Below are 23,548 nucleotides of genomic sequence, written 5' to 3' on the forward strand. Positions count from 1 at the left end.
TCTATTGAAATAGATAATAGGCATTACTAAGGAGATGTACACAAAAGGAAGAATACACCCATGAGTGTCTCAACACAGAAACACAAAGAGAAGGTGTTTAAAGCAGTCAAATCTGAAGGGAAATTTAAGCAGGAAAGTATCAATTCATATGCATCCTTTGTCTCTTTGTTTTAGATAAAGAGCTGTCTGCGCAAACAATTTATGCATCTGGTCTTCAAGGTTTGCAATTAGCATGCAACAGCTCAACGAATGTAGATATACATTTTTGAAAAAGTGTCATGGGGTTAGCTTCCTCTAAGTGTCAATTCAACCTGACACTTTGTAAGGTGAGTTATTTTCTGAACTAGTATACGGATGAACTCAAATATTCTCTCATACTGAGGCTTTGATTGATGTGCGCTCTGACATGTCCTCTCCTGCACCTGCTCTTGCTTTTTTTTATTTTTAAAATGAAACCAAAACCCAAAGATTCACAACATCTCTAACTGTGTGAGGGACTTTGATGCATCACGAGTGATTTGAACTTCAGTCCTCTCCGGGATGGGCGCTGTTTCCTTTTACAACAGAAGATTTGAGAGAGCAAAATGTGTCTGTTTCTCCCAAAGAGTTGAGAATGTGTTAAGTACAGGTGAAGCTGAGTCTGTGGTGCATCGTGTCATGTCATGTCATAACCTCGCTGTCACTCACACACAGCCTCCTGTTGTAGAATTTCTTTTTAACCTTGAAAATTAGTCACAATTTTCAAAGCTGAAGTCATCTTATGAACGAAGCTCTTGTGAATAACAGTAATAAAAGTGCGTCAATAGTTAAAGGGAAAGGGAACCCTATGGGGGGGCACTTTTGGATTTGGATCAATAAAGAGTTTTTGTCAGTGAGTGAACACTGATCAAATGTGATCAGTTCCCAATGCTGCATTCCTTCTTGTGTTTCATCAGCGTTCTGCTCTCTCAATTGATGGTGTGGGAAATACAAAATCTGGTTGTTGACAATATCAACAATCCATTTGAGAATAAAATAAGTTTTGGCCAATGAAATGTTAAGCCATTGGTCAAAAGCGTAAAGTACTTCATTATTGTAACTCTTCTGTCGCACACTTTTATTACTACTTCTTTTTACTAACAGTTAAATACTGAATGCTTTCAAAGTAAGTGATGTTTGCTACTAGAGTGCATGTAAACATGTTCTCTGGGCAACATGGGCATTTAAGAGCCTGTAAATAAATGTATTCTTTTATATCCATTGTATTTGAGGCTCTGGATTTGCAAAGTCTCCTGCTTTATTAATTCGATTGAGATTTAAATTGTGTTTAGTCAATAACAAGTTTTGTTCAAGAACATGATGTGCTGCAACAGAGTTTATGAGAACATCAAATTAGCATGCCAACAGCTCTCTCCTAACATTTAATGATGATGGACCATTTGCCATGTGGTCATCAGCTGTTGTAGTTTATTTGTCTATGAAACCGATTTGTTGTGCCGGGTGCCGCGGACCCCTGGAGCAGCGAGGGGCTCCATCGTTAGAAACCCTGTGAAGTCCCCAAGGCCTCCACATCACACTGTGCTCCTGCTGCCTTTGATGATGAATGTGTCACATGAGGGGCGGGGCTGACCAGATATGAAGGACACAAGGATGTCCAGAGGTACGGCTGCTTGAAGAAACCCACATCGATCTCTCAAACACTTGTGCTGTTTAATGTCAGCGCTGCCCCGAGGAGTTTACTGATGGATCCCTCTAATCCCCCTTACTGCAAGGAACATGCGAGGTGCACAAACCAGTTGCAGTAAAGCTCTCTGTGTGTGTGTGTGTGTGTGTGTGTGTGTGTGAGTGAGTGTGTATGTGTGTGTGTGTGTGTGTACTATAGGCTTGGCAAAGTGTCCTCTCACCCTGGTCGTCACAGTTACACGGGACTCTAAACTTGTACCTGTTGCCAAGCAACCAAGACTTCTGTAACACCAGAAGCTGCCCAGTATCAACATGGAGCCTGGAGGAGGGATGAATGAGGAGTTTGGAGACATTCCCAAGTTGACAAAAATTGATTGACAATTTATACCGAGTGTAACAGTGAAAAATCACCTTCTCAAAAAAGCCCATTTCTCTAGAAGAAACTTTGAGAAATGTCCTACCTGACTCCTGAGAGGTCATTTGTTTTTCTCATGTTTTGCACTTAGCAGAACCCATGCTAGCTGCTCCATCAACAAAGACTGAGATGTAAATACTTTGTACTCATGTGACCAGCCTACAGCAAAAAAAGTCCTGAGATTTCACCCTCAGTATCTGTGCGTGCGTTCAATCTGATTGGGATTCTCATCAAGGATCCCTGTTCCTTTGTAATGTAAATTCAAATCAAGCTGTGGATAAAGCTTATGATCTTAATTCAGACGGTAAAATGGAGAAAATGGCTTGTAGACACATCAGAGTCAAGAGTCACTGCTGGAGATAGATGACGTGTTTTCTTCAGTTTTCAGTTCAACACGATTATTATTCTTCAAGGCTTCGATGGATGAGTGGCCCGTTAACAATCAAGCATAAAACACTTGCATAAGCCTTCAATACTAGAATGAAACAGCCATTTTGGTTTTACAGATGTTTATGCTCTGACTATATGGTCATTGGTTTGACACCGTTTGATTTTATTAATGGAAAAAAATATATATAAGCAAACTGTTTTAACTCCATGTGTTTTTGTTTTTTTTGAAAGACTTATTTTTGGGCTTTTTGTGCCTTTAGTGGAGAGATAGGACAGTGGATAGAGCTGGAAATCAGGGAGAGAGAGAGAGGGGAAGGACATGCGGGAATGGAGCCACAGGCTTGTACGAACCTGGGCCGCCCACTTGGAAGACTATAGCCTCCCTACATGGGGCGCACGCACTAACCAATGCGCCACCAGCGCTCCCAACTCCACAGGTGTTTTAAGTTTGTCTTGCTGTTGTTAGAAATGTTTCCTGAACCCTGGACTTACTGGACTTTCTAACAATCAGTTAAACATGTCAGTAAAATCCGGGGAAAATATGACCAATATACAAAGAAATGAAATAGACCAACACATTATAATTCTGAATGATTCCCTCTGCACTGGAAAGTAACTTTTGCAGCAATTTAATTTAAATTCATAGACAAAACAAATTGAGGTAGCTCAGATTTTAAGAAACTGAGGAAGATTTCAGGCTGTGGAAGCACCACGGCTTAAGATGAAGATGATCAGACTAATCACATGCAGCCTAATAACAATAATCTCTCAGTACATTGTTGTATAGTACATATATATTTTTAATTCTCTTTAAGTAAGGCTGAGCTGTATGACAGAATGAATGAATTGATGATATATACAGAGCTCTCTAATGTTCAAATCACTTAGACCTAGCTGCTTTTTAAATACATTTCCTTTTTGATCATTTGTGCATCAGTGTGATAATCCACATTGATTTGTTGTTTTATTCACTGAATTAAACAAAAAACTTTGAAATGATCGAATAAATCCCAACATACATCTTTACATTTCACTGCACATCTGTATGAGCATGTGACAAATAAAAATCTTGAATCTTGATGTATAACCATCTAAAAAATAGGACACCCTTGTCTTCTTTGTGGTAATAGAAATGATTATTTTTTTAATGACGTGTTGAAAAATGCAACATTGTAATTCCTGTCTTTTAGACGTATGACAAGCGCTGAGCAAAAGGATTTGGAGATTTCTTAAGTCAGAAGAAGATCAAAGTCAAACAGCCTGTTTCCATATGCACGGCCGATCACAGATGCACTTGAAGCAACCTTTGGTCTGCTGCTGTGATATCTGCGGTGTGAACGTCGAGGGATTCCCTCAGCACTAATGATTTCTCTCCATGTTTTCATCACTAAAAGATATCAAACATGAAAACAAACTGATCAGAGAGAGCTTAAGGCGTATCAATAATGCTTTCACTGCTGCACATCAGAAAAGTTCATTTTTCAGAGACGAACAGCTCTGGTCCAGCACAGCAGAGGCAATTTTCAACAAACTCCATCCATGTTCACTCCTCCAGCAGGTTCAGGCAGACGTCAAAGGAACCGTGTGGTGTTAAATTAATAACTGACCAAAGTGTGAAGTGCAGACATGTTTCAGTCAGAGCGCTCTGTGTTCAAAGCTCCGGAGGAAGACAACATGACACGTGGATAACCGTCTACAGCAGGCAAGACCTCTGGCCTCATCAGACAACTCTGATTATTGAACCTGATTCTTTGCGGGGAAGACTAAAGTGCAGCTCCACCTGTGTGCATGCCGCTCTTACGAATAAAAATACTGACACTCCTTTGTATTCTGTGAAGGAGTTCCACACAAATATAACACGCACCAGTTACCCAAACACAAACACTCGCACACGGCCACTTGTCTGCTTTGAACATGGAAAGGAAAAAAGATGTCACATTTTGTCCTTCCCCTCCTGGTATCAATGTCCAATATTGATCCATCCCTGAGTCTATCGGTTCTCATTACCTGTCCTCAGTAACTTATCTCGATTGTTATGTCTGTAACTGCTTCCAAAGCCTCAGTCAGCTCTCCGTCTGTTCCAGGTCATCCTTTATGGAAGCGGAGACGCCTGGCGAGTCCTAATAAAGACATATCCTCTGTGAACAAATCAATGCTGACAGTGTGTTTGCATAGATTAGGAGTTTCCACCACACTATGATTTCTCATCAGACACATGATGAGCAGAAGGGAGATTGGCATTTGAGCGGAGGATTGTTGTATGGGCCCGACTGATTTGATTGTGTTTGCATTTCATCTGCCAGCATTGATGGAAACGATTTTGATCCTCGTGTCGCATTGTCACCTCTGCAGCAAAACCTCTCAGGTGGAAAATACATGCATTTCACATTCCTATTTCAATAAACCTCTGCAACCGCCTCATAAAGATGGGAGAGAGATTATATTTCCTTTGTTGATTGAACCGGATGTCGACAAGGTTTCGACAATGAAAACAGAAGATGATGGAGAAAACAATCATACGCTACAGATCTTCCTCGTGCTTTATAAAAGAGATTTCTTCAGTGTTTACAGTAGAGTTATAAACATCCTACTAATAAAGTCTTTAATATTCCTTTTCCTGACTTCTCCACATATCAATTCAATCCCCAATAAGAGAATAAACCCCTCCGATAAGCCACTGCATCAGCTTCTGTTCTCTACCAAGCCTTTAAAGTCTAAATACGATGACGTCGTCAGTAAATCTTTTAAAACCGTCTATCGCTTTCTGAATATAACTAATAATGTGTTCAGGCACCACAGGAATAACCCCTTGGGTCTGCAAAACAGGGAGGATTCACTTATATAAAATATGTATTCCCTGATTGACTAGATCCTGGATTGTAATGTGATGACATATTTAATTTCTGATCCAAGAGGGAGATAAGCTAGGCTAAGCTGAGATGATCTGTAACCTTTATTTTAATTCCTCCATATTTATCTGCAGTATTATAGCAGCCAATCACCTCTCTCACACCAACCTCCGCCCCTCTTCCCCTCTCTCTCTCTGCTGCTGTATTACACATTTTTTCTCCCCTTTTTTTTCTCTCAGTCCTGTATAGGTCAACAACAAGGAGCCTGATAAATAGCTTTACCTTAACTCACAGCAGGTCCTCTTGCATGCATGACATTTAGTAAAATGTGAAAGCAGCAAGACACTCGCTGACGTTTCGTTGTCAGAATTTAAGTGATTTCAGGACAGATGCTTCGTAATGATCCTGAAGCCACAAAACACTCATTAAAAATGATCTTTAATGGAATGTAGAAGAACAGTCCTGCTGCAATTGAAGCAAACCCTGATAACCCGTGAGCCGGTTTCTAATAACCAGAAGGAAATAAGAGAATCAAGGGGGAAGGGGACAACATAGTCTTAAAGGAAGGAAATGGCCTTGTAACACCTGCTAAGCATCGATCAGTAGCCAAAGGGACTAATTGATAATTCATTATTTGCTGCTTCCCCATAATGGGACTTGTATTTCATCCTGTCCTTGATCGTGGGACGGCGGGGTAGGATTTGGCGATGAAACACTGAAAACAGATGGCAAGGTGAATTGTTCCCGTGACACATCTGCCAACGTATTCTATGAGGCTTCTCAGTCAGGTCAGCACAGCGGCTGCGTCCGTGTACGTGCGTTTCTGTGTGCGGAGGCAGACCTTTCACACACAACACCCCTCAGAGTGAGAAGGGAGTCAGAGTGGATTTAATTGAAGCTTGTGTTTGTCTGGCCTTGAGACAATTGCAAGCCTGTTTGGAGCAGTGGGAGGAAAGTGAGGCGGGCAGAATTAAAAACGAGCCAGCTGTGCTGATTGATCTCGCCGATAGTCTGGTAATAAGGCCACACTTCTCAGTGTCTCCCTCTTTGTGTGAGTTGTGTTATTATTTGGAAATTTGGAGCATGAAGGGTCTGTTCCTTCAAAGTCAGCCTTGACATGCAGGAATTGTGTATTTCAATATTATCTGCAATTAGTAGAACAAAAGTGAGTGATAATTACCTTTTGTCAAACAATAAGGCTGGCAAATCTCCCACGCTCACAGCCTTTTTCCTCCCACAAAAATATCCTGCTTCATCCCCGCTCGGCTTTCGCTAAGGGGATTTTGTGTTTGTCAGTCTCACAAAGCGTTGCCCTTGCTGGAAGTCTAACTGCGTTCAGTGGTGTTAGATTGCCTGTCTTTCAAAACAGTCTAAGTTATTTATTCCTGGACTTGCAAAACAGACATCTTATCAACACAGACTTGACACTGACATCTGTAACTTGTGTGTGTAGTGCATGCAGTTGTATGTGCAGCAAAATCATTTAAAAATCTGTGTGATTTAGTTGAATTGACCATTTTAGCATAATATTGCTGGTTCTCTTCAGCTACAAAGTGCACAGTTATTTGCTCTGCATCAGGAGTGAGACTTTTTCAAGTTCCTTGAATCCAATTTTTGGAATACAATATATTTATAAAGGCTCACTCTAGTGTGTGTACCTTGGAAAGCTGCTGGTGCTGAGAGCTACATGGACATATTTGCTCAGATTCGTCTACAAGTAGCTCTAGGCCTTTTGCGCCCTAACCGAGACATCTGAATAAAATGAGGTGTGTATATGCTGCAAAGAAACGTGGCACATGCTTTACCCAGGCCACTTGTGCTGCCCTTGTGTTGAGCAAATAGAGGCGGAATTTGCAAATGTGCTTGGATTCAAGATGTGACTCAAAATGAGCTTATTCAACACGGTGGGATTCGGAACTGGGGGCAGGGAAGTGCTGGTAAACCAGTTCTGATTTACTGATCATACCCAGAAAACATTGCTATTTTCCTCATTTGATGTTTTCACTAATATATTTCTACCTTTGAACCTACCTCCATGTCCCTTGGAAATAAAAGACGTAAGCATTTTGCACATGGAGAGAGACAGAGTGGGAGTCTGTGGTGTCAATCAGCACCTGCTCGACTCAAATTCGTTTAAAAATAGGGGGATCTGGGAGCTGTAGTGAGGGAGCTGACAGCTAAATAGTCCATGGAGATTTTTGATAGGCAGAGGAACTCAGCAGCTGACAGTTAATGCTTTGTGTGTTTGGCCCAAAGGGGGCTTTCAGTAAAGGTATTTTACACACTCCTGGAACAAACATCAGCTTGCTGTTTCCTCCTTTTTAAACGTGGAGCTGCAGGAAGTATGGGGCTGTAGTGAAGAGAATAATAACTCCTATCCTAAGATTTCATGTCTAGAATATGAAGAGAGCTCTGAGATTTTTCTCTGGAAGAACCACAAATGAAGTTACTTTGTGGGGGATGCTGCTTTTCTAACCAAAGGCAACAACACTTGAATATTTTAAATGTATTTTTTTCCACATTTCTCTGCACAGTCTTAATAAGAAGACTAGAGATTAGATCAAGATGTGCTGGACTTTGGGTCAGGTGGGGGAGAGAAAGAAATACCAGACAAAAGTGTTCTGCCTCATGCTTCAGGAAATAAAAACCCGAGTCAGTTATCAGCAGGCTCCTGCACAAATACATCACTTCTGGATTCAGTATGTTGTGGTCAGTATGTTGACCGCAAACACACACAAAGGGAAAATGGAGAGGCGTGTCACATGTGTTTAAGGAAACCTTTTCACAGGAGCTGCTGTTCAATGAGGCGTGCTGACAACAACAAGAGCAGCCGTCCTGTCTCTGAGCCATCAGGAAGCAATCTGGAAGATTTCATGCTATTGTAGATTAATAATTCATCCATTCCAGTGTTTTAGACAAGAGTTTGTTTTTCTGAAGATGTTTGTTCTTTTCTTCTTTTACTCTCTCTCTAGAGATCTCAAACAAGTATTAAAAGGGAAGTCAAAGGGCAGATATTTACTTTCAAGTGTCCAATCACAGGACAATTCAAGTGAATATATGAAAAGGGAATAAAACAGGAACAAGTATTGGCATGTTGTTGTTGTCAGCTGAGTATTTTCTTCCTTTTTCTTTTAGGCTTGTTTGTGTTTCAAATTAAATGTAATCACTTCAAGTGAGGAGACAACTACTCATTCCTTCCAGCTTTTCAAATGAGATGTTGTTTGTCATGGTAAATTGAATATCTGAAGGTTTTTGAATATTTCTAAATGTGAGAAACGGTTATTTTCTCTCCCTCAGCTCCATAGAATAGTACGGTAATTCAAAAAAATAAAAACACTTCAGAAATAGATTAATTAATTTGTTAGAAAATTATAATGATAATGATTGCATTTATGTGTAATGGAAAATGGAAAAAAATGTGTTGGGTTACATGGAACATCCTATTTCTTGTAAACTATCCCTTCTTTTGAATTTTCTCCTTCTTCTTCATCATCTCTGGATCTGAATCCGCCACATTATTCCACCAGCTAACACTAGCTCCCAGAATGGTAACTCTGTCAAACAAAGCCCAGGGGTCCCTTTTGTACTTTCATTCCATTTTCTCCATTTTTTTACCGTCAGGTTATTTATAAAGTCCACAATTCTTTGTGTCTTGCATCAACTGTGTTAATAATTGATACAATCACATCTGAACAAAGAAATGAATATTTAAAGGCTCAATCCGTGCTCAGTCTGCAGCACTTCATCCCCTCATGAGGCACATAGTCGGATCTCGACTGAACAACATGGTCCGAAGTGGATTGAGAACCTTGTAGACTCCATGTAGCTGCTGGGGTCAAATGGGGGATTTTTACTACAAGATATACAACATTATGATAATATTAATTCTCAAAGGATCTAAAGCACACTGAACATATATTTTGAAGGCTACAGCGAGAATCTGTGTTTGAGACTAACCTTGTGTGTCCTATTTTAGGAGACGTAACAGGTAGGTTACCATTCTGCTGTTGTCTGCCTGAGAGCATAGACTGTATTAGAATGGATGAAGTGTCTGGTTTTACAGTGAAGCCAAAGCAGAAGGACCTAAAACCTTCATAATATCCAGTTGGGGATGACTTTCCTGGTTACAAACAAAGTCACTGTCAGATAATATGGAAAAAGATTTCTATAGTTGAAACCGTATGTGTCTTGTTGTGGTGGCTGCCACGAAAGACACATGTTTATCGTTGCCATGGAAACACCGAATGTTACTAGAAAGACTGCTACGTAAGAAAGTGGGAACTGCAACTGAAAACTGCCATACTGTTGCAGTATGTGCTGCTATGATAAAAAAAAGATGTGTAAATTATACTTGATGATACATCGTCAGTAAACATATTCTCTTTCTCAAGTCCGTTTTTTCAGGATCAGAAATACTTTATTAATCCCAGAGGGAAATTCGGTTTCCCGTTAGTCTTGACTACGGTCATCTTGGAGTTTGTTTTCATTAGGGGTGGGGGTGGAGTACCAGAGAGAACATGGTCAGTAAATTACTCACTGCCAGCCTTGATGTCATATTTTGTTAATGTGTTGATTGAGGGCCCATTGGTGGCAAAATTGACTTACTGTGCGTTTAATTGGTAAAAGGAGACGACGCTCTTGCTTGTGGCTAAATCTAAAGATTGCTTTTTTTTTGTTCTTCTTTAAATCGCTGATACAAACAACACTCCTAATTAGTCTTAGGTCTAAGTCTTTTTCTCCTTCATTGTTACATTAACACATTTCCTAAAAGATTGTTTCTTAAAAATGAGTGTTAAAAAAATACAAATCTGATTAAAATATAAGACCAATAAAAAATAGACAATAGATAAAATAAAAAATAATTCCATAAATCGTTCCATTTTAAGGTTGAAATCAATGATCAAGAAGGATATACTTAAAGGTGTGGCTTCCTCTTTTTGCATTTGCAGTAACAAAGATGTTCCACCCTGTCCACTTTTGTGTTGCAACATGATCACTACGCCCACTACCTTTTACAGTTTATGAACAATTGTGTGCTGTTAAAAGAAAAAGACTTGAGGGTATTACTTTTTCCTACATCTTCAAGAAATGGGTTGAGTTTCACAACAGTTTTGTATCTGCATCACAGCCCAATGTTTACACTGACTACCTTTTCAGGTTTCTCCTGATGTTTAAGGTCAGTGAACAAGGCTCTGACATTTCTTCATCAACCTTCTTTACTCTTTTCCTGTAATGCAGGAAGGTTGCACAATGATTAACTGCTAAACTGTGTGCATTTTTTTTTTAAAGCAAGAACTTGAGTTAGTTGTGAAGCTAAAAGGTACCTTCTAAGATATTCCTGAATCTAGCAAGATGTATCCTGTTTGTAATTAATTACCTACGTATTGCTGGTTCATGAATTTCAAATACTGTCACCATGTTTTCAAACAAAGGTGTTCAGAATGATAATTGTTAATAGCTTTTCCTGAAAGACCTATTAGTTTGATATGTTTAAAGAGAGAGCAATAGAAAGTTGTAAATTGAACATTCTATTCGAAAAAAATAACAGATTGCTTTGAGAGATTGTGGGTGTTGATAGCTTATATAACATGCATATTAGAGGTAGAGAGCTAATGAGTGCCTATTAGAACTTTCTTTATTATGGAAACATTATGTAAGTTACAAAAGGAGTCATTATCCTTAATTAGAAAACATTATTAAAAGTATTAATTTACATTTGTAGCACTTCAATGATGTAGCAAGAAGTTTCTGAGTTTTGTAGAAAGACTTGCTTAGCCTTTGTGTGTACCTCCTTTTTACTGATTGCTGTTTGTTGGGTTGAGTATTTACCAATTGACCACAAACCTTCATTAGCTTACCAAAAACCTCTTTCCTACTAACTCAGACAACATTGCCAGCCAGAGCTCTGAGAGAAAAGCCATCATGAGGCAGGATAAACCCAAATGCAATTTGTACGGCACAGCAGGCTCTGCAACCAGATGGAAACTGGGTTGACTTACCTGGAGCCGTTTTCCTTATTTACTTCGGCGCCCAAGGCCGTGTCAGACAAGGTGGAGACAAACACGTTAGCCCAGGCAAATTATCAGGGCTTTCATGTGGGTAACGTCCTATCAGATTCTCCCACTCTGCAGAATGTAATGGAGGCAGAGGCAAAGAGCTCAGGGCCTTCACCTCTGATGTGTTCTCATTCCAGGTAGGACAAGGTGTGTGCGTGAGATAAAGGAGCGGGTCCCAGTCACACCCGCCTTGAAGACTGTGGCATATAGAACATTGCGTTGCTCTTGCCAATCAGCAGGGTCAGGATATTGGATGGAGAGTAATTACAACCAGGGCTCTTTGGTAAGGGCACAGAGGTAAATCACAGCACTGTCTCTGTGTGTGCGTGCGCTATTAAGGAAAGGTTACCCAAACTAATTAGGGAAGGACAGTGTAAATAGAAAAATCCATTGCTTTAAATGAATGTCCGTTTGATGTGATCAGTCGTGGCGTTTCTAAGGCGTCTGGTTACTGGATATAAACAGGAAATATTAATGAACAGCTCGTTTTTAAATCTGGCTTGTGATGTGTGAGTGCTTGTTGACACAGAAAGCTATTCAGATGTGTTTTGTATTAATTCATTATCACGTTCCAAACCTGTGAACACCTGTGAAACTAAAAAACACAACCTGAGTGTCATTTATGAGTGCATTGTTGTGATATCCTGTGTGCACTAAGCATGCTGTTGTTGGAGTGGTAAGTGTGTTGCTGAAATCTCTTACAGAGTGAAGATGTCACTCCTCTGATGCATGCAAAGTGTGTACATCATTAGCAAACCTATTTCTGAGTTCAATCATTTTCACTTAAAATCTTACCCACACTTTTTTCCGTGAGTAAACAGCTAGTGCCAGAGCCAGAATTTCAAAACAGGCCTGCATGACTTTCATTGGTGTTCCTGCTGTCCTGCATCATTTGCTCTTCTCACTTCACCGTCCCGGCTCCACCTGAGTCTCCTTGGACTGGCATTGGACTGAACCTAGCCGCGGATTGATTGGAGCACTATCTGCTCGCCTGTTTGTCAGCCATGAATAATCTGTAACGACATTCAGAGCATCAGCAGGGGCCTTGCAGCGTGCATTCATTGTGGAAAATGGACAGCTCAATCAAAAGAAGCTCTTGAAAAGCTGGTCATAACCAGAGGCAGAGCCTTGACCCAGAACGCTGTCCCACTGACTTGAGTCGCAACCTCACCAACAGCCCTGAATGGGAGGCCCTACTACAGTATTCTCTGTGAACTCAGGGCTTCTTTTGCCTCCCTCCTCCCTCCCCTGCTCCATCTCTCTTGCTTTTTAATAGAGCCATGCTTCACTCAGAAGGCCACGCTATCCTTGTTTGGAGACAGACGATTATGGCGCCACCTGCCATTCTCAGTTCTGCACATGGGCCCACCAATCACTGCACTGCTTTACATGGTAATGAAAGTCTGAAGACTTGATGATAAAGCAGTTATGTCCTTGGCTCTGTGACCTAGGGTTAACTTTGGATTATTTGCACACGGAAGTAATGGACAGATTGTGACGTAGCAGTGTTTTAGCATAGACTGTAGTAAACATGGACAAAGTCTCAGTGGTGTCACCTCTTGGTTTCTAAAAAGGAATTATGAAGCCGAACAATGGCGATCCCTATTTTGAATTGCGGTCTTCATACTGAACTTTCAGTCAATGTAATATCAGGCAAAGAGGTGATGTTGAGGTACACCAAATTAAAATCTGTGTCAGCTGTAACACCCCCATCTTGCTCGGGCATATTTAAAATGATACCAGAATATAATTGAAGCAGAGGATTTACCGATAAAGATATAAACTATAGAGATCAAACCGTTTTTTGTACCAGACTGTGAACATGTATTTTTTGCTTAAAAGATAGGAGTTTTAATATGGACTCATATCAATCATGATTCCTGGGCTTTTGGAGCCAACCCCAAGTGGACACTTAAGGAACTACAGTTTCTGAACATCTGCACTGAATTCATGTTCAACACTGGATGGTACTGCTTGTTTACTGGCCTGAACTGGCAGTTGAGCTCCAAAGTTGTGTTTTGATAGATTGGCTTGGTAACAAACTTTAGAAACTCTAGAAAAGGGGAAGTAATTGGTCTGAGGAAGAACACATTGTTGGTTCTTTGAAAAGAAGCTCAGGGCACTGGTGATTCCAGTGATGAAACTTATAACATCTGCTACAAAGAAGAACCACAGGAGGAAATGAAACACTTAAAGTATGCTTTTGACTGGTTGCCGTCATGTGCAGACAGTGCAGTCTTTAAAGTGTTCATCTGTGATGTCTCCCTTTCAACCATTGTGAACTCTCTCCCTTGGAATTGTGAAATCCCCTGATGTAGAGTCACCCACCCTAATCCTCCTATATCCACTGATGAATCCTGGCCTCACACACAGTAGGGATACCGCCTAATTGAATTTCCTTGGTTTCAATGAACACACACTCAGGACCTGCAAGTTCCAGTCCTTGCCTTTGATAAGCAAATGACCCCTATGGAATTGAGGTCACAGCCTACGAAAACAAGAGAGGGAGAGAAAAATAAAGTCCCGCGCTCAGACAAGCCCAATATCGACTCACCCGGGATTGAGTCCAATGATGTTTACCCTGTGTGTGTTGAGCCCCTGTTGGCTCGGGGGAAAATTCATCCCACCCTAACACACACACACACACACACACACACACACACACACACACACACACACACACACTTTAGACTCGCAGTACAACTTGTTCCCCTTTCTAATCTTCTTTTTCCATTTGAATGTAGTGCATATGTAAATAATCTTGTCTTTGCTGCAGATATACAAAAAAATCTCAGTTCAGTCAAGGTAGATGCATCCTTTGTGTATGTGTTAGTGTGTGACTCTGGTTCTAGTAATAGCTTGTATTATACTTCATTGCCTGAAGGCCTTGCACATGCTCCATCATACAATAGTAAGGTCAGTTTATTCATGAACTCAGCCACTCTACATCTCTTGAGTTCTCTTTTATTTCTTCGGTTTCATTTGTTAAAACTCAGGAAGTCTTGAGGCAGAAAAGTCTGTTTGCTTTGGAGTCTCCGAGCTCGCTCCAGAATCCACAGCCTGCGCTTTCATTAAAGCTGCTATTAGATTCATGTGCTTCACACTCTGAGCTGAATCCCACTGGAATTGTATTTAGGGGTGGCTGGTCACTCCTCCAAAGTTAAATACATTTAAAGTCAGTTTTGAAAATATATATGTATATATTTCAAATTGTCAAGTCTTCAGTTACAGTTTAAAACTATGAACAACAATAAGTAATTTATATCAAAACCCTATCTTAATATTTTCAGGTATAAACTCTCTCTCTGTTTACCCTTTATCTCATAAAATAGAGACACAAGAATTGGCAATCAAAGAACAGAGGACCATGTTCTTACTTCTTAGTAAGGAAATTCATATTTTGTCATTAATTATCAGATCAAGTTAACTAAAATGACTATAGGTAGGGTTATTATTGCAATACTTAACCTGAATACCTGGAGGAACCAAACTGAACAAACAAGCCGACAAAAATTAACTGAACTGATGGGTTGGACTCAAAATGTTGGATAGAAAATATTATTATTTTATCTTCAATTTTACTTCTTAATGACCCTCCACCTCACTGGTGGGTTAACTTTGGAGAAATCTGTTTTTCATTAGTCTGAACTGACCCAGAAGATGAAGAGTCACAAACCTGCTCGTCATCTTGATGTTCGTTTCATAGCCTTTTCTTTGACCTGGAAGAGTAATAACAAATATTAATAGAGAATGTATTCTAAGTCTAGATAACAGTATTGTAAAGACATAAATGAAGCAAGATTAGTTTAAGCATATAGCAGATATCTGCATTCATAAAAAATCATAGAAGTGCATTAAGACTCTACATGTATGTAGGTTTTGTCTGGTTATCAGTCCGTCTTTTTTGATTTCAGTAAAACAAAGCTTGGCTTTGTGTGTTTTCAAAATCTCTAAGTACAGTTCAATGCAGTACAATGCCCAATTGCTCTCTAATAAAAATGAATTCTCCAGGGTTCAAGCTGAAAGCCCAGGACTCTTACTGTGTCAATCACATAATCAACCTTTAAAAATTCACAGTCATTTAACTGAGGTTTGGGATACAGTATGAACTCATTTATAAATGGGCTGCAGATCAAAACGAAGGCTGGGGGAATCGTGTCATGTTTTAATTATCCTTTAACAGGGATTCTTGAGAGTGTGCTCTGAATCTTTTCAGGAAAGGAGGTGTACATTTCCTCTTTCTCTTTTTGGCTCCTGACACCTTGGAAGCAGCTGAGCATATTAAAGAAATGGATATTGATATAATTGAGTCATAAGTGTGTCAGTGCTCTGTTTGCAGAAAGACACAGCTTTCCATGTATCAATTTGTTGTATTGGTCATCTTTAAGTGCTGTGTGTAACCCTTTGTTTTACTTACTGCTGTCCCAATGGAGAAGACTTTGGGAAAACACCAGTACATAGCAGTATGTCCAATTATTATTAACTGCTATAAAAAAGTACAGTTCTATTTTGCTCCCTAAGTGATGAGATTATTTTGTCCTACTTATTAATTGCTGAGAAATTGGACAGAGTGACTCACAGCAGTGTTACTGGAAGGTGTCAGACACAGAAACCAGGTAATTATGGAGACAGGAAGAGATAAAGAAACAGAATGCAATTACCCCAGCAAGCACAGCTTCAAATGGCTCCTCTTTGGATTTTTCACCTCAGGTTGCTATTGTTCATGCTTTGTATCTCCATACTGATCTGTATTCCTTTCACCCACCAGGTCATAGAAGAAGGCAGGTTTGCATTAATCAAATAAATGTCTACTGTAAGTAGAGCCAAACAAAGCACCAAACATGGCTTAATGCCAAATTTTAAATGTATGTATTCAAATATATTTATTCAAATCCACATAAATGCATATAAACTGCTAGGAGCTCAGTCTAAATCAGGGCCATCAAATGTTTCCAAGGCTCACAGTTTCTCTGAATTTAGCTTCATTAAGCTTTCAAGTCTGAGGGCATTTTCAGACAGATCTTTCTCTATTTCTGTCCTCCAAACTGCAACCGCACTATTGTTGCTCTCATACACCCATACATAGCATGCTTTGCCTTCTTTTAAAGATTTTATTTAAGAGACTACAGCAGGAAAACACAAATAAAAAAACAATAATAACTTAAGAGGCCCATTCCAAATCTCTCTCTGGTGTATATGAAATAAATTGGTCACTGCTATATGTTCTGTAAATAAACTATATGTACCAAGAAAAACTGTAACCCTGCTGCTGCAGCCACTTACTCTCATTACTCTTATTCAATGCTGTGGCTGATTTATTGTTTAGAGTACACAAAATGCATATGCAAAAAAAGGGAAGTTCAATGTTGTATAAGATGCATAATATTTTAGTTCTTGTAAGGGGAAAGCAAAATTCTGCCCTGCCGCTTATTTTAAGGAAGAGGGAGAGTTTCTTCATGCTCCATTTGTTCATTCTCTGTAGTGCCCATTTTGTTACTTTAGCCATTTGTTTTAGCATTTAGGTGCTCTCTCAGCCTCTGCCATACACTCGCCTAACTTTACCCACACACACACACACACGCACACTCACGCACACACAAACTAGAAAAGAGAGAAAAAGACAGTGGAGTGAATTCCTCAATAGCCTTTCATTTTAAAATCCAATGTTTTTGGAAGTTTAGTAGCTGAATTATTAAAGCCAACATGAACACACATATATCACTGTTTTCTTCTTTTTGAATTAGCTGTGAGTGAAGAAGGTAGTGGAGCATGCTGCTGATATCTTGCACACAGCACGGGGTGGTGTTGTTGATGCTCAGAGTGGCGCTGCAGGGCAGGATTCACTGCTTGTGTACTCACATTTGCTGTGATCACATATAGCAAAATCTACCGCATTTAGTTGCTAATACACGGGGGGTCTGCCGGTGACCCTCACTGCTACTTATCACCAATTTGCTGCGGGCAATGAAGCCACTACTCTTCTCTGCCAGACAGCACATGTCACCACTGCCTCTACAGATTCAAGCACAGTTTGCCTCAAATTGTTTACGACAAATTTCCCAGTTTTAGTTCGATGAATACTCTGTTTCAGCACAAGTGCTTTATGCAATTGCCGTATAGGTTTGATGGCCTGATAGATGCCACTTAGTCAAGCTTCAGTCTGGAGCTGGAAATGATCATCGCAGACAGATCAAGTGTGTGAGGGGAGTGTGAGAGTGTCAAAAAGTGCTTTTATGTAAATGGCAGCTGAAGAGCGGCTCTCTGGTGAAGCTTAAATATACAGAACTGTGTGTGACTCTGTCAGTCTCAGAGATGTGTCCTCTGTGACTGTGAAATGTCCTGTGTTCATATGAAAGGTTCAACACTTCTCTCCACAGAGAAAAGATGAGACAGACAGAGAGAGAGAGAGAGAGAGGTGGAAGATGAAGAAAAACATTACAATCTCTCCATCAGAGTGAAGAGAAAGTGGGACACATGGTGGGGATCAAGGTCGGAGCTCAATAAAAAAAATAAAAAAACACCTCTGGATTACAGGTTCCAAATAAAAGGTCAAAGGAAAATGAAATGAAAGAGACAGGACTTGGACAACACTATATTGTCTTTAGGGCTAAGCAGAATGGATTTGATCCCAATTTCACTGTTTAGAGAAGGATTGTCTTTATTTTCTTCTTGAAAAGAAAAGAAAAAGCTATTTTTGCACTTCAGCACAGCAGCATCTCTTTATCAACACTTCTCTGCAAATGTGCCATAGATTGTGAACTCTTCCCCCCCTCCTAGATTTAATAATAGAGACGAGGTCTTTCTGAGTATTTTTGTTTGTTGGGTTTTTTTAGCGCTTCGTTCTTCTTTCCAACTGTTGCTGTTTTAACGCCCTCCAAATTACACCAAGGATAGCTGTGAGGCTCTCTTCTCATTCTCCTCAGTTAACAAGCACTCCTGTTTATATATGATTATGGTTCTCTGCCTGTTTATCCTGCACGGCTTTTTAAAATTACTTTAGTTCAAGGTACAAAATGCGCTTAAGGATTCATTTCAGCTTGTTTGTTTTCCTTCTGTGGAGAAATATTTATTTCTGGTCATTTCTTTCTTGCCTGCCGTCAAATGAGCTGATGGCGCTCGTTCGGATTCAACGTTCAACAATTTGACGGTTATTTCTGTTTGCTTTGCAGCGCTGCCAATCATGAAGGTGACAATTGACATAACCAGACAGCAGGTGGAGAAGATCTTCGGTCTGGATGAGTACTGGTGTCAGTGTGTCGCCTGGAGCACCACTGGAACGCAGAAGAGCCAGAAAGCATACATCAGGATTGCTTGTGAGTGCTTTTTCTACCGTCACTGCTTCATTAAAAAACCAAAAGCCTGCCTAGTAAGAAGTGAGAAAGCCTGCCTAACAAGGTGCTTACATATTGCATGTCAGTTTGTAATAAGAGGATGTTAGCGAGAAGATTTTTTTCACTTTGGGTGGTTGGAGAGAAATTAACTTCCATTTAGCAATTAGCCCAGAGGCCATTATGATCTGATGCACCACAGTGTTTTACTGTGATTATAATTTAACTAAATCATCTTCTGCGAATCTACTTATACGAAGAAAATATCCAACCCTGGCAGAGAGACACAGAGAGAAAATACATCTGCATGAAGGCAGTTTTTGAAAAAATTTGAGTATTCATGAGCATATTTTTCACTGGATACAGAGTTTCAGCAATGATCCCTATGAAAGTAACTGGAATAAAAACAGATTTGAAATTTATTGCTGTGCTGCAATCATAAATCTGTCTGGGGAACACAGACATATCCCCCGCCGCAGCCTCAAAAGCTTTATTAGAAGAAGCCATTTTACGTTTGAGTATTTTAAAGCATTCTGCCCATTAATTCAAACATAAATATGCATTATTCCAGAAAAGAGCCGAACGCAGCGCTGTTTCCAAACCACCAGACATTTTGAAAACACACATTCATTATCCAACCTTGTTTGAGAGCTCCACAAAGTCAGTTAGATGTAAGATAAGGACACACACACACACACACACACACACACACACACTTTGGTTCTAATGGGTTTAAACACACCAGTTCACATTCATGGTATTCGTACACACACACACACACTAATGCTTCCAGGACTGTTTCATCTTAAGTCTCCTCTAGTCCAATTGTTTCAGCTTTAATTAAATTAAACGTCATAAACCTCTCTGCTTGTCTTAACATTTCTCTCGTATGATTGGTCAAGACAGGCTCAACATCTGTTTAAAGGAATTCACCGGTGGCTCGCAGCACAATAACACATTACTTTGCTCTGAGTCAAACCCTGGGTGAACACATCAAATTTGCACCAACCCTTCAGCTATCAGTGGCCTGTCTAGCTCACCAGATATAAATTGCCCTTTACCTGTGCAACTTACAGCCTGGGTTTACGGACAGATGTATGGCAAGACTTGTTGCAACAGTAAGCGTATTCAGTGAAACGTAATCTGAAGCCTCATGCAGTCAGCCAGGCTTGCTGGAGCTCTTGTCCAGACGCCTCAAGGCCTTGTTTTTCATGTGGCTGCTCCAAGCCCTCATACAGATGGAGGATGGAGGCTGGAGAGGGGAGAGTGGGTCGGTGGCTGGGGAGGTGGGAGGGGTAATGCAATTGCTTTTGCTTGATGCCGGGCCCCTCTGGCAGCAGACAAGCATCCCTGAACCATCCAGGCAGCCTGTAATAAGCAACATGCTTGGTGCCACTGATCCGTGTTTGGCTTAGGGGCCAACTGGAGTGTGACATGGGTGGACATTTCATAAGTGGAACATTTATAAATCAACACCAGGCTAAGTTTTGTGGATATATGTTCTAAATTTAACCACATCAGCCCCTAAAAGTATCCTAATTGGTTGTTTTTCTCTGCACCTTTTTTTTTTCCCTCAGACCTGAGGAAGAACTTTGAGGAGGAGCCGCAGGGTAAAGAGGTGGCGTTGGACCAGGAGGTGTTACTGCGCTGCCATCCCCCCGAGGGAGTGCCAGAAGCTGAGGTGATACACGGATACAGGAGATATTTATAGGCACTTCATCTAGCATCCATCTACCCTTTCCTCTCCAAGAGGACAAAAGAGCAAAAAGTAGCTCAGGATCGTCTCTCCCTGCTCCACCAGAGAACAGACGGATGAATTACACCTCCTAATTATTCGCCGTTATTGATTTATTATCTCTCTTACATCTCTGGGAAGCCGTATATCACATTGTCTCGTCACATCACTCAGGATAGGCTTGGAGGCTTAACTCCCCGTTTGGCATCTCTAAAGGCCTATCCATAATTAATGGGACTATTTGCCTCGCTCTTCCCCTATCTCAATCTCTATCTCTCTGCTATATCTCCATGTACTGCATGTCTCATACACTTTTGGTCCTCTCATCTGTCTCTCTCTCTCTCTCTCGTTGTGTCTTGATTGTGAGCGTCGATGTGCGGAGGACCAGTCTGGGGCCAGCTGTTTCACCTCGTCTGCTTCCTTGCGGTCCCAGATAGGCACTAACTGCTCTAATAACGGCACAAGAGAAGCTAAGGCCAGCCACTCAGACAGCCCAGACACCAGGAGCAGCAGAGTAGCCAATCACAGCTCGGCACTGTAGGGACAGTTTGCAGAGAACCGGGAAAGCAGGTGCCAACTGCGGTTCAACAGAAAAAGAACATCAGAGCAGAAGTCACAATGGGAGAAAACAGGGAAAGTGTACAAGAGGAAGAAAGCCCAATTATATGCAGCACCGGAACTGGCAGTAATACCAACAACAATGCTGCCGTATCGGAGCCGCTCTCCAGACGGTGCGAGGTCAAGTGAGAGCAAGAAAACAAGCAAGCCAATCTAAGAGTACACCAGAAAAGAATAACATCAGTTTTGGCTTCTAGGGGAGGGCACAAAAAATACACAAAGCTTTATCAGTTAAGCTCGCAAACCCCCAACAGTTACAGAGGTATCCAGCAGCTACCAAATAAAAGCTGCATTTCCCGTCAAAAAAACAATCAACATTAAAATCAGTAGGGTGTTTAGATTCATTTCACCCCATTAACGGTTGATTGCATCAAAATTAAAAGTACCTCACTGCTTTTTCCATGTTTAATGTCTAGTCCACAGCATGTCTGTCTTCTGCAGAGCCGCATGGGAGAGGGAGATGGTTTCTGTTCTGTAGCACTGATATTTGACCACTGAAACATATTTTCAGGTGGAGTGGCAGAGAAACGAGGATGTTCTCAACCCAGCCAGTGACCCCAATTTTTTCATCACGGCTGACCATAATCTTGTCATCAAAAAAGCCCGGCTGGCGGACACGGGCAACTACACATGTGTGGCCAAAAATATCGTTGCTCGCCGAAAAAGCAACTCTGCCACGGTCCTAGTCTACGGTAAGTGATAACTGCTTGAAACGGGGGGGTCAAAGCTGTGTACATGCAGGCTAATGAGAGGTCTGGGCTCAGATCATCCACAGCTTTGAAATACACCAACATAAAAACAGCTCAGATGAATCATGTTTTGCCGGCATGCTGTTTATTTTATTCCATATTTCCACATTAATCTCTGCATGTTCTCTTGCATGAAAGAAACCTGGGTGCACTTTTTTTATCCGGCAGTTGTATTCTTGCATTCAGATTAAAGAGAATGGTTTGAATAGCAAAATTTGCAGTAACAAGTACATTACGTAGTCAAAACTTCCAAAAGCCAACTGTATTTTTCTCCAAGCAGTGAATTACGCTGTCATAACTGCATAAAGTGATAGTAGTGCATTCACACATTAATTAGCACAACTTAGAATGTTACTGGCAGCACTCTGCCAAAGCTGGCAGTCTCCGTTCCAGGGGCTGCCATCTTCCTCCTCCTCTGTAGTAGATCCAATCTGAGAGCAGAAATTGAATTAACAGGAAACTGTAAATAATGACTTGGCTTGATAAGCAGACTGATCGTTATTAAAATGCAGAGAGACAGCATATTTTCTATCACAGAGGATTCCCTGAGTACCGGTTCTATTAAAGTTATGCCCATGTTACAGGCTGACTTCATTTTCAGCTACATGGCTCATGAACAAGCCTCCATAGATAGTGTCACACAGGAATCATGAAAAAAATGCCTGACACAGAATTTTTAAGGCTGCCAGAAAAAGAGGATACTTTGCAGTGCTGTATATTAAGAATACGATTGTTTATTGTGAACCATGAAAGTAGAGAACTTAATATATACCAATAAAATGAGTCTTATGTTAGGGATCTATACAATGTCTTTATAATGCGACATTAAAAAGTACATAATGGTTGTTGTTATTATGGAGGTAATCCATTCTAAATAGATGGGAAACAAATACACTGTAAGTACAGTATGCAGAACCCTCGTGTCATAAATTAATAACTCATGCCGGCCTCGCAGTCATGTTGTAGCTCCTTGAATTCATTTCCACTTAGAGTTGTACTGTCTTTATAGCTTGCATACACACTCATTGGAATCTCCATGGATTTGAGGTGAACTATGAATTAAAATTTAGACAAACAAGAACATAGTGAGGTCACTGTGCAACTTTTGATTAAACTTAAACTTGTTTTTACGTATTTTGGTAAATAAATTAATGTGAAATATAATTAATATCCAATTACCAAAAGTGGAAAAGAGATGCCACATTAAACTACTTCCTCTTTGGATAATTTTGTAACCTGAAGGAGATGTTAACTTGTTAACGGCACTCTGACTGCTACATGTATTTGTAAATGTAAGCTTGTGCACTTTCACAGTGTACGGTTTGCACTGAAATGTGTTCATTTAGTGCATGCAGTCAAGGACCACATTAGCATACACTCCTGCAAGCCTTTGGCCTAAAAGCAATTATTCCCACTGTTGATGAAAATTGATTAGCTTGTTGTTGAAATTTTGCTCTGTTGAAGAAATCCAGACATGAAATGACTGTGGAGATAAGAACATCCCCTCTCTTATTGTTTGCCTTTCTTGTATTGTCAAACAATAGTTTTCACTCTTAGACCTGACAAATTATGGAAAAAGGGGGAGCTTGCATGTGCAATTTTATTTTCTTCTCATCACTCAAAGTTCTTGACAAGATGACAAATGTATTACCATTGCTGTAATAATTGGGATTTAATCACAGTACAAACAATCTTTCAAGAAGAGCCTTTACCCTTTTTCCTTTATGTTAAATGCATGGAAAGGAA

General features: G+C 40.4%; 1 protein-coding gene across 4 annotated transcripts in view; it reads left to right on the forward strand.

Moving 5' to 3' along the window:
• Nucleotides 1-23,548, forward strand: part of unc5a (unc-5 netrin receptor A) — a 128,263-nt gene that overhangs the window by 68,184 nt on the left and 36,531 nt on the right. For all 4 annotated transcript variants that reach the window (XM_061048665.1, XM_061048666.1, XM_061048667.1 and 1 more), the window contains exons 3-5: nt 18,542-18,685; nt 20,278-20,381; nt 21,565-21,745. In XM_061048665.1, the coding sequence (XP_060904648.1) occupies nt 18,542-18,685; nt 20,278-20,381; nt 21,565-21,745 (429 nt within the window). The remainder of the gene's footprint in view (nt 1-18,541; nt 18,686-20,277; nt 20,382-21,564; nt 21,746-23,548) is intronic.

Source organism: Labrus mixtus, chromosome 10 (genome assembly GCF_963584025.1).
Source record: "Labrus mixtus chromosome 10, fLabMix1.1, whole genome shotgun sequence".
In the NCBI taxonomy this organism is placed as follows: domain Eukaryota; kingdom Metazoa; phylum Chordata; class Actinopteri; order Labriformes; family Labridae; genus Labrus; species Labrus mixtus.